General features: G+C 41.8%; 1 protein-coding gene across 2 annotated transcripts in view; it reads left to right on the top strand.

Annotated features, from left to right (window-relative positions):
* The first annotated feature begins 418 nt into the window (after positions 1-418).
* ak4 (adenylate kinase 4) overlaps positions 419-16,755 on the top strand; it is a 35,378-nt gene continuing 19,041 nt past the window's right edge. Inside the window, exons 1-3 of one of the 2 annotated variants that reach the window (XM_078408015.1) lie at positions 419-625; positions 1,096-1,304; positions 14,575-14,694. In XM_078408015.1, the coding sequence (XP_078264141.1) occupies positions 1,160-1,304; positions 14,575-14,694 (265 nt within the window). In that variant the 5' untranslated portion in view covers positions 419-625; positions 1,096-1,159. Of the gene's footprint in view, positions 626-1,095; positions 1,305-7,404; positions 7,439-14,574; positions 14,695-16,755 lie in introns of those variants that run through there. The other variant, XM_078408016.1, reaches the window with a different exon arrangement.

The raw sequence follows: 16,755 nt of genomic DNA, 5'->3' as shown, positions 1-16,755 counted from the left end.
CTGGGGCTCATTGGTATTGCCTTTAATAAGACTAATACAAAACTTTTTATGCAGGTAAAATATAATCATCTGAACGAGTCACCATAAGGAACAAAATTTTGTAGACTTAAGAAAGGAAGAAAATTCTCAAATCCTAAATGTTACCCTTTTTTTCTGAAATGACTGTTTAAGGAGTTGTAGAATTCATCCCTTCACATTACAATTTACTCACAATACGAACGAGTTTACTTCTCTACTGCCTTACGATTGTAATCCAAATAATGGATTAATTTTCCACGCAATAATTTCGGATTTACTGCTTGGCTCTCGACTTTATCCCGCGCAAGTGGAAGAAACACTTTAATCCCCAAACCTGATCCAGCGCTCACGGTTGACAGCAGACAGTCGCCGCTTCGATGCTCTGACCAGCCAGCCAGCCATGTTTGGAGTCCATGCAGCAGTTTCATCTCTGTTTAATTGATAGCTTGTGAACTACAGGGCCCAGTGTGCGTTTGTGGAGGTGTGAGCCGCATACTTGCACTGTGAGATACCGTAATGAGAATCTTTACACTACAACGAAGCCAGCCGTGTATTTAATGCCGCGTTCACTGACACCACCAATACACATCATCTGCTCAGGGAAAACGTAAGTACACGTTTTCTTTGGGATTCTGAATAATTTCATAACTGACGAGAATTGTTTTTTTTTCCCCCCAATCCTTCTCCACGCCATAAAGTAGAAAGAGAAATATGATTTTACAGAGAGAAGCAAGTTTAGATGTTTATAAAATCAAGCACAATAATATATTTTTCAATTTCATTTACCTTTGTAAAAGTGCACCCTATTAGATGTTAGCACATTTAATTGATTTTTTTGTTTGTGTGAGGGAGAAGGATATTTAAATATTATGCCGAAGAAAGTTTTGCTGAAATAAAACTTTAATGTACAATATCAGTGGCGAATCCAGTCTCCTTAAATATAAAAGTGCTTCGGTTGTAAGAACCGAATTGTGTATTTCGTTGAGAAACAAATTGTGGATCAATTTATGAATAAAACCTTATCTTCTGGAATCCTGTGCCGATTGTGAACTATGGTGTTTTCCCCGCCTCCTTTAGGTTTCACCGTTGTATTTTCCTCAACTATTTTGCTGAATTTAATTTCAATTAGCGAGTTTGAAAGATGGCTTCCAAAATACTACGAGCTGCCATCCTGGGGGCGCCAGGCTCCGGGAAAGGAACCATTTCTGAGAGAATAACGAAATGCTTTGGCCTTAAACACTTGTCGAGTGGTGACTTTCTGCGATCGAGTGTGAGATCGGACCCTGGTAAGTGCACGGGAACGTGCAGCCCTCTGTTTGTGTCAGTGTGTGTATGGATACATGTCACCCTGCAGGTGCATCATTTTTATTGCTCCAACACAACTCGGTTCATAGAGTCAGAGAGTGAAGCAGTGTGGAAACAGGCCCTTCGGCCCAACATGCCCACACTGGCCAACATGCCCCAGCTACACTAGTCCCACTTGCCTGTATTTGGTCCATATCCCTCCAAACCTGTCCTATCCATGTACCTGTCTAACTGTTTCGTAAATGTTGGGATAGTCCCAGCCTCAACTACCTCCTGCGGCAGCTTGTTCCATACACCCTCCACCCTTTGTGTGAAAATGTTACCCCTCAGATTCCTATTAAATCTTTCCCCTTTCACCTTAAACCTATGTCCTCTGGTCCCCCAATTCACCTACTCTTGCCAAGAGACTCTGTGCATCTATCCGATCTATTCCTCTCATGATTTTATACACGTCAATAAGATCACCCCTCATCCTCCTGCGCTCCAAGGAATAAACCTCCCCCTACAGTTCAGACCATCTAGCCCTGGCAAATTCCTTGTAAATTTTCTCTGTACCCTTTCCAGCTTGCCAACATCTTTCCTATAACATGGTGCCCAGAACTGTCATGACCGTCTTAGTGGTGAAAAGCGTACAGAAACAAGGTATCTTCTGGAACAAGTAAACATCTCCAAAATGGTCTTGAGATTATCTGATCTGATTTATTTGATCCACCTTCAGTTTTGCAAGAGTATCTCTGATGGAGATTTCAAAACATTTCAGGGCAATATGAAGTCCACATGCTGGTATGTAGATGCAGAAAGCAGTTTTGATAATCACCACGATGAGGTAATCTGTTTTGGTGACTCTGGTTGAGGCCAACACACCACAGGCAAAGCGTCATGTTGTTAGGTTGACAGCAGATTTAACAGATGGTACTCAGACCTCTTCCTGCTGCCCGGCTGGACTCTGAGTTTGGTGTAGGCAGGGTTGCTGTTGTGGCAAGGCCATTTTCAAAGAAGTATGCATTCATGCACACTATCCAGGGCAACAAAACACATCAGCTGTTGTGAGAAACATTCTAGGACATTCTAGACAATGGTCGGGAAAGGAAAAAATCAACTTGCAGGATCAAAACGCAAAGGACACTGTTAGCCCATGAACCATCTCCAGCATCTGTGGAGGGAATGGGCAGATGCCAGACTCTTGGCATATTGTCATTCAGGTTAAATTGGAATGGATCAAAAAATATTTTCTCAAGTGGTAACATTACCATTTAGCCAAAATGTAACGTAAAAGTATCAAACGAGGCAGAAATACCCAAATACAGTGCAAATATACTTTTGTTTGAACTTATTCAAACTTATTGAACTCACATTTCTCCTCTTATGGTATGTCATAGCACACCGTTAGTCAACTTAAAACATTCAAGAGAAGGGTATGAATGTACACCTTTGGTTTTCTGGGGAAATGTTGACAGGTTATTTGATGTATTTTTTGGGGAGTTATTGGATCTGCCACATGGCTGAATCATAAATAGCCTATGAAATCAAATATCTGCACATCCATGAGATGAACAATAAAAAAAATAGTCATTGGATAACTTGTGATTTGGGATTAATGAATGAACTTGTAAAGTAAAAACTGTCAACCAGGGTGATCAAGGGCATGATCTGTAGAACTTGAATTTTTGAAATTAAAAGAATGTCATCCTGGTAGTTGTTTTACCAATAAATTACAGTTAAAACTAAAACTAAAATGCTGAAAACACTTGGCTGGTCAGATAGCATCTGTGGATAGAGAAACACAACTAAAATTGCTTGTTGGAGGTCAAAGGTCTCCACCTGAAGCACTAACTCATTTTCTCTTTCCAAAAAAAGACACAAAGTGCTGGAGTAACTAAGCGGGACAGGCAGCATCTCTGGAAAACATGGGTAGGTGGCAGTTCAGATCAAATATCATAAGAAGGGTGCAAACCCAAAACATCATCTATCCATGTTCTCCAGAAATGCTGCCTGTCCTGCTGAGTTACTCCAGCATTTTCCTTGTTTTTTTTAGTCATAATACAATACAATACAATACAATATATCTTTATTGTCATTGTACCCAGGGGTACAACGAGATTGGGAATGCGCCTCCCATACGATGCAATAATTTAAGTAATTTAGACAACAGCAACCCAAAGAAACAAATGTAACAGTTTTAGACAGGGTAAAGTGCAAGTTGATCTATGCGTTGTGACCATCCGGCTCAGCAGGACCGGTTCATAGCAGCTATGGCCCTGGGGATGAAGCTGTTCCTGAGTCTGGAGGTGCGGGCGTAGAAGGCCTTGTATCGTCTGCCCGATGGAAGGAGTTCGAACAGACTGTTGCAGGGGTGTGAAGAGTCTTTGTGGATGCTGGTGGCTTTTCTGAGGCATCGTGTGTTGTAGATGCCCTCCAAGTCTGGTAGCTGTGTTCCGATGGCCCTCTGAGCTCTATGGACTACCCGCTGTAGAGCTTTCCTTTCTGCCTCCGTGCAGCTGAGGTACCACACAGGGATGCCATGCGTTAGGATGCTCTCTATGGTGCAGCGGTAGAAGGTCGTCAGCAGCTGTTGGGGTAGACCAGACTTTTTCAGTGTTCTTAAGTAGAACAGTCTTTGTTGTGCCTTCTTGACCAGCGCAGCAGTGTTATTGGACCATGTTAGGTCCTCCGAAATGTGAGTGCCCAGAAACTTGAAGCTGGACACTCTCTCCACACTGTCCCCGTTGATAGAGATCGGGGCATATTCCCCGTTATGTGACCTACGGAAGTTGATGATCAGCTCCTTGGTCTTGGAGGTATTTAGGGATAGGTTGTTATCCGAGCACCAGTCCGCCAGGTTCTGCACCTCCGCTCTATAGTTTGTTTCATCCCCGTTGGTGATAAGCCCGATCACCGTTGTGTCGTCTGCAAACTTGACAATGGTGTTGGTGTCGAATGCAGGAACACAGTCGTGTGTGAAGAGGGAGTAGAGCATGGGGCTCAGAACACAGCCCTGTGGTGTGCCGGTACTCAGGGTGATAGTGGAGGACAGGTGCGGGCCCATTCTCACTGCCTGCGGTCGTTCCAGCAGGAAGTCCAGGATCCAGTCACATAATGACGAGCTGAGGCCTAGCTGGTGGAGTTTGGTGATGAGCTTGGTGGGGATGACCGTGTTGAAGGCGGAGCTATAGTCTATGAATAGCATCCTCACGTACGTGCCCTGTCTCTCTATGTGAGTCAGGACAGTGTGAAGAGCCAGAGAGATGGTGTCCTCTGTGGATCTATTTGCCCTGTATGCAAATTAATTCCATGTTGATTGTGTTTTTGTGTTACTCCAGCACTTTGTGTCTTTTTTTGTAAACCAGCATCTGCAGTTCCTTGCTTCTACATTCTGGTAGTGTGACCGACTGGATCTTTTTGTGCTAAATCCAATTGTGGCCAAATTGTAATAGAGGTTTACTTTAGCTTAATATATTTGAATAAAACAGCAGCCTGAATGCCAAAATCCAGCACTGCCTCAGAAGTAGCAAAGTTAAGGTCAGCCTTTATCATTATGTCAGACAAGTAGTAGGTATCCCACACAAATATTATGCTAAAATCAGAGAAAATAGGTTATATTATGTTATAGATTCAACACAGTTTAAAAAAAAAGTTATTATTTCTATTTAGCTGTGCAATTAGACACTTTATTGACTATGTTGTTGATTGATGTAACCAAAATCAATCTGTTTTGCTGAACATCAAAAAAAAGAAACACCCAGGCTGCACCAAAGGTCAAGACTGGATTATGCAAGCCCTAATGTAGTGATGGAGTTGAATAAGAATTACAGTTCATTTTCAAAATATTATCTATTAGATGAAGATGCTGCTGTGATAACTTTTAATGCTGCCAGTTTAGCTATCATGCTCTTTTATGTTTCACACCCAACATGAACTATTACTGGACAAATTTACATGAATAACAATGTATCAGGAATTCTGCTCCTGTTCTGCTCCTGTTAAACAATAAATGTTAGAGAATTCTTTTATTCAAAAGTCACAATGTCAAACTAGACTATAAAGTACATTAATTGCCTCATGCTGTTATGAGGCAACTGAATCATCCAACCACAACTAGAGAGCAGTGCTGAACTACTCAATACCCCTTTGATGACCCTTGGACAATCCTTAATTGGACTTTGCTGGCTTTACCTTGCACTAAATGTTATTCTCTTATCAGGTATCTACACGCTGTAAATGGCTCATTTGCAATCATGTATTGTCTTTCTGGATAGCATGCGACAAAAGCTTTTCACTATGTACATGTGACAATAAACTAAACTCGGTGCATGTGACAATAAACTAAATGAACTTAACTAACCAACCTAACTAACCAACCTAACTAACTAACTAACTAACTAACTAACTAACTAACTAACTAACTAACTAACTAACTAACTAACTAACTAACTAACTAACTAACTAACTAACTAACTAACTAACTAACTAACTAACTAACTAACTAACTAACTAACTAACTACCTGACCAACCAACTAACTAACCAGTAGTTACTTGACTTTTATCTGCTACTAGACCAACTGGACCCAAAACTCTCCTGCATTGGTGCAGCACCCTCTCCTCTCCTCTCCCACTCCCCCCTCCCCCCCACTCCCCCTCCCCCTCCTCCTTCCCCTCCCCCTCCCCCCCCCACAGGAAATAGATTTAAACTTTAAAATGTGAATAACTTAAAAAATATAACACCGATTTCAATGAAACTTCTTCCATTAGCACCAAAGGGACGATGGTGGGCCTAAAATTGTTGCGCTATCACGTACTGTTTTGGGTGTAGTTCAGGAACAAACGAGAGTTTTAGTATATAGACTAGACCAAGTGGACCCGTTGGGCCCAAACCTCTCCTGCATTGGTGCAGCACCCTCTCCTCCCCCACTCCCCCCTCCCCTCTCTCCCCCTCCCCCATCCCTCCCTCCCCCCTCCTCTCCCCTCCCGCCCCCTTCCTAGGAGATAGATTTAAACTTTAAAATGTGAATAATAATCCCTGCAAGGCTTTTGCTGTGGTGCTATGAAGGGGCAGGGTTATCAAAGATTTTTGTTTTTTCTATCTCTCTCCCCTGGGCCCACTGCTCACAGGCAGTAGATCAGAGGCCAGAGTATGTCTGTGACAGTCTGTGTGTCGATAGTGGGGAATCTGGCCTGTGTGATGTACTGGGCTCCACAACCACATCCACAACTCTTAGCAATTTCCTGCAGTCTTAAGCAGAGATGTTCCAAAATCAAGCTGTGATGCAACCCAACAGTATGCTTTCCATGGTGCTTTTGCAGAATTTTGCATGAGTCATTGGAGACATGCCAAATTTCTTCAGTCTCTGAGGAAGTAGAAGTATTGGTGTGCCTTTTTGGCTGTTACTTCAATATGGCTAATTCACGACAATTATTCATAATGTTAATACGAATGAACATGAAACTATTTTCACTTTGGCACAATTAATGCTGATAGGGGCATGTACTCCACCCCGCTCCCTGAATTTGATAACTAGCTCCTTCTTCCTGTTGTCCTGATACCATATGACTAACTTCTCTAACTCCTTCCTGCACTCTTTCTCATCATTGTTCATGATCTGGCCTACTATAGTGCTGTCATCTGCGTTCTTGTAAATGGAATTGGAACTGAATTTGTCCACACAGTCGTGAGTGTGTAGGGAGTATAGTCGAAGACTGAGAACACATCCTTTTGGGGTACTGGTGTTGAGAGGTAATGTGGAGGAGGTATTGCCAGTGAGACCTTCTATTCTCACTGATAGTGGTCTGTGGGTCAAAACGTTGTGGACCCAGTGGCAGATGGGGGTGCTAATTCCAAGGTCCAAGAGTTTGGACATGAGTTTGAATGGGATTATGCTGTTGAATGCTGAGCTGTAGTTGATAAATAAGTGTCTAACATAGGAGTCCTTGTTGTCTAGGTGTCCCAGAGATGAGTTGAGGGCCAAGTACATGATGTCTGCTGTGGACCTGTTGCAACAGCAAAGTGTGTGTTGTGATATATTTATACTAGGCAATAGGGTTAATGCAGAGTCCTAACTCTGATAATTTTCATCCACACGCAGGCACAAGAATTGGGATAATGAATATTGTGGAAAGGTAATTGTATATTTTATTCATTGTAAGATTATTTTGACTCGTCCCTCAATAAATCTTTGCATTAAGTATAGTATAAACATTTTTCTCAACGTTTTATTGTAACACCACCTCATATTACTTGTTAACCTACAAAACTGGAATTTACTTCCAAGTTTCAGAGAGATATTGTCAATATTAACACTCGACTGCAAAAACCTTGTCAAAGGATTTTGCAGTCAAGTGTTAATATTGATGATATCTCTCTGAAACCTGGAAGTAAATTCCACTGCACAGTTTCTGTTAATGTTATTTTTATCCATGGGGAAAAGAGTTGCTGCCAAGCTCAGGGGGCATGGGGTGGAACAGTGAGCCAAGAAGGTGTGGCTGGAGGTTGCCTGAGTGATTAGGAGTCTGCATCAATGGTGAATTCAATACTAAAAGCAAGCAAATGCCCTCATCAGTTAAAGAAAGATGAGAGCGGGGGCACATTCATAAACTTCCTGTTGTGAGCATTCCCCCTACTACCACATCCTGCCATCTGAAGTACTGTCAAGCCAGCACATAACTCCTTGCAATATTCACCTTAATCGTTTACCCATCCCTGGCCAATTTCACAGATCGCTATTCAGGCCCCTCATCATTTTATACACCTCAATTATGCCCCCTTTTAACCTCCTCCACTCAAGGGAGCAAAGACCTAGATCCTCCAGTCTCTGCTCATAACTGAATTGTTCCACAGCACATAGAACATGCAGTGCAGGAATAGGTCCTTCAGCCCACAGTATCTGTGCTGAACACAATGCCAAGTTAAACTATTCTCTCCTCCTTGCATTTGATCCATACCCCTCATGTGCCTATTTAAAAGTCTACTATCTTATCTGCTTCCACATCCAGCCCTGGCAGCACATTCCAGGCATCCACCACTCTCTGTATAAAAAAACAGAGATATGCACTTCTCTGACGTGCACTTCTCCTTTAAACTTTCACCCTCTGACCTTAAAGCTGTGCCCTCTAGTCTTTTACATTTCCACCCTGGTAAATAGTTCTGACTGTCTACCCTATCTATCCCTGTCATAATTTTATATACTTCTATCAGGTGTCTCCTCAGCCTCCGACGTTCCATTAAAAAAATCCAAGTTTGTTCATCCTCTCCTTATAGGTAATACCCTTTAATCCAGACAGCATTCTGGTGAATCTCTTCTGCACCTTTTCCAAAGCCGTGACATCTGTCCTATTATGGGGCAACCAGAACTGCACACAGCACTGCAAATGTGGCCTAACCAAAGTCCTGTAAAGCTGCACCATGACTTCTTGACTTAATATCTTGACCATTGAAGGCAAGCACACTGCACACCTTCTTTACCGCAGTATCTACATGTGTTGCCACAAGTAGCTTTCAGGGAATCATGGACTTAGACTTGAAGATCCTGAGAGATATAGAACATTGAATGAAAGATATGCAAAAAAGTAATTATGATAAAGGAAACAGGCCATGTTAGCTGTTTGTTGGGTGAAAACGATAAGCTTGGGTGGTGAGGGATGGAGAGAGTGGGAATGCCGGGGTTACTGCTCAGTAATGTCTCCCTCCATGTGGGTGTTGGTGAAAGATGCTAGCCAATATTGGCCAAGAACATCTGAGCCCTCGGTTCCAGGATGAGAGCAGCCCACTTCTCTCTCAGCCACAGCAGTTGCATAATTTGGAAACATGAGGAAGAGGAACAGTAAAGATCTGCGGTTGAGCAGGGGGATGCAAACAGCTGATATATTTGTTTGAATCCTATGTTTCTGCCATTATGTTTATTTCACTTGTATTTGAAGATTGAATTTATCCAAAATTTAAGATGCGAGGGGGGTGATTTATTCGGGGCCTGAGGGGCAACTTCACATCGAGGGTAGTGTGAGCTGCCGGAGGAGGTAGTTAAGGCAGGTACTACACAACATTTAAAAAACCTTTAGACAGGTACATGGATAAGAAAGGTTTAGAGGGATATAGGTGAGACTAATGTAGATAGGCATCTTGGACAGCATGGGCATGTTGGGCTGAAGGACCTGTTTCCACGAAGTATGACTATGAATCTGTAAGCACGTGGGTAGGGGTTATATTTAGCTGTAGGGAGGATGTTGTTAAGAGTTGTGTATTTTGCATATTGATTTCCTGGACTGATTCACCCAATTCAGCCATGCCATAATGAGAACTATAATGTGTATTGTCTGTTTGATTGGCTGTCTTGTATTTATCCTTCTCGTCTCCTGAGTGTCCCTGTGCTCTGTACATTGTGAGCCCTGAAGGTCCAGCACTGCCTGCTGCATCGTGCTATCCAGAGGCTGTACTACTTCTGGGCCCCTTGAGTTGATTTTCTCAAAGATCCCTACATTTTAAATGGATGTATTTTCACTCTGCAAACTGCCTGTCAAATTGTATTCTGACACAAAGTGTTCATGGACCATAAACTGTCCAGAATGAGAGCACTCTGAATCCAACAGGAATCTAGTCCATATTTTTATGGTGACATATTTGTTTCCTTATGATAGAGTAAAAGCTTTCACTAATAAGTTCATGCATTCCCAATACCAGCTATCTTTCCCCTGAGCCCTGACATTCCATTAGCAATAATTTCTGATCATTTAAAACGTTTCTGGCAGAATATACCGCATTCCAAGATCCATTTGTTATCATCTAGGTCTGTTGCTGCTGCACTTTGCGCTTGCTGATCTCCATTGGTTCTTGGTCCAGCAAAACTGGCCTCTAAGAGATCCACGTTTCAATACTGGCCTCTGGCGCATCCTTGATTTTAAGCAGTGTAGGAAGGAACTGGAGATGCTGGTTTAAATCGAAGATAGACTTCATTTTAAGCATTCAGTTGCTTAGATCTTAAACTTGGAAGTTCTTTTCCGAATACCTTTTGGCTCTACTAAAAAATGCTGCTTAAAGATTTACCTACCACCTTGACCAATTGACCTTATGTGGTTAGGGTATGTGATCATTTGATCATCCTCCTGTGGTATGTGTCACGATACTTCATTAAGCTTACTATCCAAACTGATGTTGAACAAAGGGAAGAAGTAAATCATTCTTCATCTGGCGACCTCAGTTCTTGCCTAAACTTTGTACTTCCAGCATCTACAGTTGAGTTGTGTTCTCCAGTATGCCTTGGGTTACAGGTCAAAATTCCTTGAGCTATTTAAATTCCTTCCTATATTTTGTCTTGGAACCAGCTTCTGGTGATTGCGAGACACAAAAATGGATCCCACATGGACAGATGACAGGTGAGAAAAGAGACAACCCACTTTTGTTCATCCCTTCAGGAAGAATTATAATCCTGCATCTGCCAATTATTGTATCCAATAATTTTTGAAACACTTCAAGATTTTTATCTCTACTGCTCGGACACCCAATCCATATTTTAAATATATATTTTCTGAAGAAAACTTATTGAAATAAATATCACCATGATGGGATTCAACTAGGGTGGCACAGCGGTGGTGTTGCTGCCTTACAGCACCAAAGACCTGGGTTTGATGGTGACTATGGTTGCTGTTGGTGCGGAGTTTGTACGTTCTCCCTGTGACCTTAGTGGGTTTTCTCCAGGATCTCTAGTATCTTCCCACACTCCAAAAATGTACAGGTTTGTAGGTTAATTGGCTTGGTGTAATTGTAAAATTGTCCCAAGTGTGTATAGGGTAGTGTCAGTGTGCGGGGATCGCTGGTCGGCATGGACCTGATGGGCTGAAGGGCCTGTTTCGGCACTGTATCTCTAAACTAAAAACTAAATTGAATTGTCTCAATGACAATTTTATACAATTTAGTTTAAGGTAGCTTTTGGCTGAACTGTTTTCATGTTTTTCATAATCCTTCTCACATGCCTTAGGGATTGCCCTGGATACATTGGTCAATGCTTTCTTTGAATGTAATGGTACATCGTTTGAATATTTAAATTTAACTGCATTCAGTTGTTTTTGGCTAGGTAGCTTTGCATTCTTTCTTGATTGCTGCTCTTCAAAGCCTGATTATGTTGAGAGTCATGTCTCTCCAGATTCCCAGATGCTTATTTTATTTTTTGCACCATTTAAAATTTCCATCTTCGCTGATAATCTGAAAGCTAAATTTGGTGAGTTTTTTTCTTCTCTGCCTGATTAAAAGCCAACATCATTTAACAATCTATTCAGCTACATTTTGGGCTCCAAACAAACCATCGCTAATTTTAATCAGGTCAATAATTTGCTCACTTTAATTTGTTGCTTGAACAGTTTGTTTTTTAATATGGGATGCCAAGATTTAATGTATTCTTTAGGTGAAATAAGTTTAGGAAATAACTAATGATGTGAATGGCTTGCACAAGTGTAATTTACTCTTTATTACAAAGTCACTTATGTCTTTATTTTAGTATTTTCTTTATGAATCTCAAATTGGAATTTGAGAAAATACACTTCCCAGTGTTGTTTTCAGTGAAGATATAGTACTATTGTAACAATAAAAAGCCATGGCCTTAACTCTCTTTACAATTAAGACGATATAAGGGTATTAAGGACAATACTGCAGATGTGGTCTCACCAGGGCCTTGTACATCTGCAGAAGGACTTCTTTGCTCCGGTACTCAAATCCTCTCATTATGAAGGCCAACATGCCATTAGCTTTCTTCACTGCCTGCTGTATGTACACGCTTACTTTCAGTGACTGGTGTACAAGGACACCAAGGTCTCGTTGCACTTCCCCTTTACCTAATCGGACACCATTGAGATAATAATCTGCCTCCTTATTTTTGCTGCCAAAGTGGATAACCTCACATTTATCGACATTATACTGCATCTGCCATGCATCTGCCCACTCACTCAACCTATCCAAGTCATCCTGCAACCTCCTAACATCCTCTTCGCAGTTCATACTGCAATCCAGCTTTGTGTCATCCGCAAACTTGCTAATGTTACTTCTTATTCCATCATCCAAATCATTAATATATATTGTAAATAGTTGCGGCCCCAGCACCAAGCCTTGCGGCACTCCACTCTCCACTGTATGCCATTCTGAAAAGGACCCGTTTATTCCTACTCTTTGGTTCCTGTCTGCCAACCAATTCTCTATCCATATCAATATCAATATCCTACCCCTAATACCATGCGCTCTAATATATGTGTATATATATATATATATATATATATATATATATATATATATATATATATATATATATATATATACTAGACAAAGTGGGCCCGTTGGGTTATGATCTAATTGAATTGCTGTGCAGGCTGAAAGTTAAAAACTGAAGCGGTCAATGTAATTTCAATTAAAATGTGAATATAGATACTGATGCAAACATTTTATTGATGCTGCATTCTTGTAGGCTTTAGAATTTCAGTCCTTTTTATAATAATTTATCCAATCTGCTTAATATACAAGTTTCATGTCTGAGCTGGGGATCCAATGCACACACCCTCCGTACCTCAAGCTTAGCCCTAGTCTACTCAATAGCCGAGTTTTGCTCAACAGCTTGGGTTAATAGCTGCCACACCAAACGTGTTGACACTGTCCTTAACTCTGCAATGCGGGTCATCACAGGGACGCTTAAGTCAACACCTTTGCAGTAGCTCCCTGTCCTCTCTCACATCGCCCCTACCAGCACACACAGAAGGGAGAGGATGTTGAAAGATTGGTGCACCATCGAGGCTAACCCTGACTTTCCCATCCATGCTGACTTAAACAATTGGCCCAACATGCGCCTTAAGTCCCGCAAACCCTTCTGGTCTTCTGACAAACCCCTGGAAGACTTTGACCTCAAGACTGAGTGGCGCAGAGCCTGGAAAGATGCCAACACCAACAACGGAGAGGTCATCACAGACCCCATAGTGAAACCTTTAAGATTTGACCTCCATCGCAAGCAATGGCTAACCCTGAACAGGATCTGCACCCTCCATGCAAGAATAGCCCATCACCTGCACAAGTGGGAGATGACAGACAGCCCTGCTTGCGACTGCAGATATCCAGACCAGACCATCCCACACATCGTGAATGACTGTTCACTGAGGCTTTTCCCTGATGGCATCAAGGCCTTTCACCCAGCAACTGATGCTGCCCTGGCCTGGATGTCTACCCTTGACCTACAACTTTAGGCTGTGCATGCCATACGCAAGAAGAAGAATATCTGAGGTCGTCCTTAATTAAGTTTGCTAATTTCAGTGGGGAAGACAAATGACCTCAGAACACTTAAATAAGAGGGGAAAAATTCGTAATGGTTTCGCCTCTCAGCTATAATACATTCACCCTATTGGTGAGAATTAGGGGCGGTGCAGTGGCACATTTAGGGCGGCAAAATGACTGCTGCCTTATAGCGCCAGAGATCCGGGTTTGATCCTGACCACGAGTGCTGATGGTACAGAAGTTGTACATCCTCCCTGTGACCATGTGGGTTTTCTCCAGGCGCTCTGGTTTCCTCCCATATTCCAAAGACATATAGGTTTGTAGGTTAACTGGCATTGGTAAAATTGTAAAATTGTCCTTTGAAATTACAATTGAGCGTGGAAGACTGAAATGTGCCAGGTTGGAAGTTGAGGTGCTGTTCTCCCTGAGCTTAGCATGAGCTTCATTACAAGAGTTTCGGAGCCCAAAAAGAGTTGTCAGCTTGGGCGCAGGATGGAGAATTGCAGTGAAAAGTGGCTGGAAGTTCAGAGTCACACTTGAACACCGATTGGAGATGTTTTGCAAAGCATTACCTGTATCTGAGACAGAGAATACTGAACACTAAATTAAAACATGGACAAGGAAGTCTTTGTTTCACCTGAAAAAAGTGCCTGTGTCTATGGTTGGTGAGAAGGAAGGAGAAAAAAGGGTTGGCGTTAAAACTCCAACACTTGTACAAGTGGATGTCCTTTGCAAGAGAGGGGTTGCTGGAGATGATTGAGGAGTTGAGCAGAGTGTCATCGGGGAAACAATTTCTTTACATTTTTTGAACACGAGCTCCAATCAAAGAGGTCCTGAAATCAGTGGTAAAGATCCAGTCTACACCTTACTTAGTATCGCAGACCATAAATTTAAATGACTTTCTCTAAAGTAATATGCTTGAAAGTTTAAGCTGCTTAGATGTTAATATATCAAAATTGCCATTTCAATCTCTTTATTTCCATTCACATTAAAACTGAACTTTTCTCTTTACAACCTACAGAAATTGAGCTCCTGGCAAAACGCTATCTGGAAAGAGGGTATTTGGTGCCGGATCATGTAACAACTCACTTGATGCTGGAAAAGCTTAAGTCAATGGGAGAACAGAGTTGGTTACTGGATGGCAAGTGTCTCAGTTACTAGCTCCATACTATCATGGTCCCTGGAATCATTGAGCCATCTGGGTGAAAGGCCAAGCTGCAAGGTGTGGGAAACCTTCATAGTTGTAAAGCACGAAAGGTGAATCAGGAAATGGTGACTAGACGATGCAAAGATTGTGCATCAACAGGCTATTAAATGAGGAAGGGAGGAAGAACAGGAGGCGATCCATAGCTTTCAACAGAAGTAAATCAGAATGGAGATACTAAGGCAAATTAATTTCTCTCCTACAGTGCCCTCCATAATGTTTGGGACAGACCCATCATTTATTTATTTGTCTCTGTACTCCACAATTTGAGATTTGTAATAGAAAAAATCACATGTGGTTAAAGTACACATTGTCAGATTTTATTTAAGGCCATTTTTATACATTTTGGTTTCACCATGTAGAAATTATAGCTGTGTTTATACATAGTCCCCCCATTTCAGCGCACCATAATGTTTGGGACACATGGCTTCACAGGTCTTTGTAATTGCTCAGGTGTGTATAATTGCCTCCTGAATGCAGGCAAAAGAGAACTCTCAGCACCTAGTTTTTCCTCCAGTCTTTCCATCATCTTTGGAAACTTTTATTGCTGTTTATCAACATGAGGACCAAAGTTGTGCCAATGAAAGTCAAAGAAGCCATTATGAGATTGAGAAACAAGAATAAAAATGTTAGTGACATCAGCCAACCCAAAATCAACTGTTTGGAACATCAGTAAGAAGAAAGAGAGCACTGGTGAGCTTACTAATCGCAAAGGGACTGGCAGGCCAAGGAAGACCTCCACAGCTGATGACAGAAGAATTCTCTCTATAATAAAGAAAAATCCCCAAACACCTGTGTGACAGATCAGAAAGACTCTTCAGGAGTCAGGTGTTGGTTTGTCAACAACCACTGTCCACAGAAGACTTCATGAACAGAAATACAGAGGCTACACTGCAAGATGCAAACCACTGGTGAGCTGCAAAAATAGGATGGCCAGGTTACAGTTTGCCAAGAAATACTTAAAAGAGCAACCACGGTTCTGGAAAAAAGTCTTGTGGACAGATGAGGTGACGATTATGTTATATCAGAGTGATGGCAAAAGCAAAGTATGGAGGAGAGAAGGAACTGCCCAAGATCCAAAGCATACCACCATCAGTGAAACACAGTGGTGGGGGTGTTATGGCCTGGGCATGTATGGCTGCTGAAGGTACTGGCTCACTTATCTTCAATGATGATACAACTGCTGATGGTAGTAACATAATGAATTCTGAAGTGTATAGACAAATCCCATCTGCTCAAGTTCAAACAAATGCTTCAAAACTCATTGGCCGGTGGTTCATTCAACAGCAAGACAATGATCCCAAACATACTGCTAAAGCAACAAAGGAGTTTATCAAAGCTAAAAAATGGTCACTTCTTGAGTGCCCAAGTCAATCGCCCGATCTGAACCCAATTGAGCATGCCTTTTATATGCTAAGGGGAAAACTGAAGGGGACTAGCCCCCAAAACAAGCATATGCTAAAGATGGCTGCAATACAGGCCTGGCAGAGCATTGCCAGAGAAGACACCTAGCAACTAGTGATGTCCATGAATCGCAGACTTCAAGGTCATTGCATGCAAAGGATATGCAACAAAATACTAAACATGACTACTTTCATTTACCTGACATTGCTGTGCCCTGAAATGGGGGGACTATGTATAAACACCGCTGTAATTTCTACATGGTGAAACCAAAATATATAAAAATGGCCTTTATTAAAATCTGACACTATGCATTTTAACCACATGTGATTTTTTTTCTATTACAAATCTCAAATTGTGGAGTACAGAGGCAAATAAATAAATGATGGGTCTTTGTCCCAAAGGAGGGCACTGTATATCATTGCAGGAAGGAGAAACACATTGTGTGACTTCCTCTTAGACGCTCCCTTGGGATTGATGGTGAATTGCTTCCACTCGTTCTCTGGGGTTCTGATGAGGCAAATGTAGGTTGTGCTGTAGGTGGGATAACAGGTACTGACAAGATAGGTGGAGTGAGCAATGTGGGCAGTGGTGTGC

Source organism: Rhinoraja longicauda, chromosome 11, assembly GCF_053455715.1.
Source record: "Rhinoraja longicauda isolate Sanriku21f chromosome 11, sRhiLon1.1, whole genome shotgun sequence".
In the NCBI taxonomy this organism is placed as follows: domain Eukaryota; kingdom Metazoa; phylum Chordata; class Chondrichthyes; order Rajiformes; family Arhynchobatidae; genus Rhinoraja; species Rhinoraja longicauda.
Note: the sequence above shows the minus strand (reverse complement) of the source record. Positions and strands in the feature narration are given on the sequence as shown.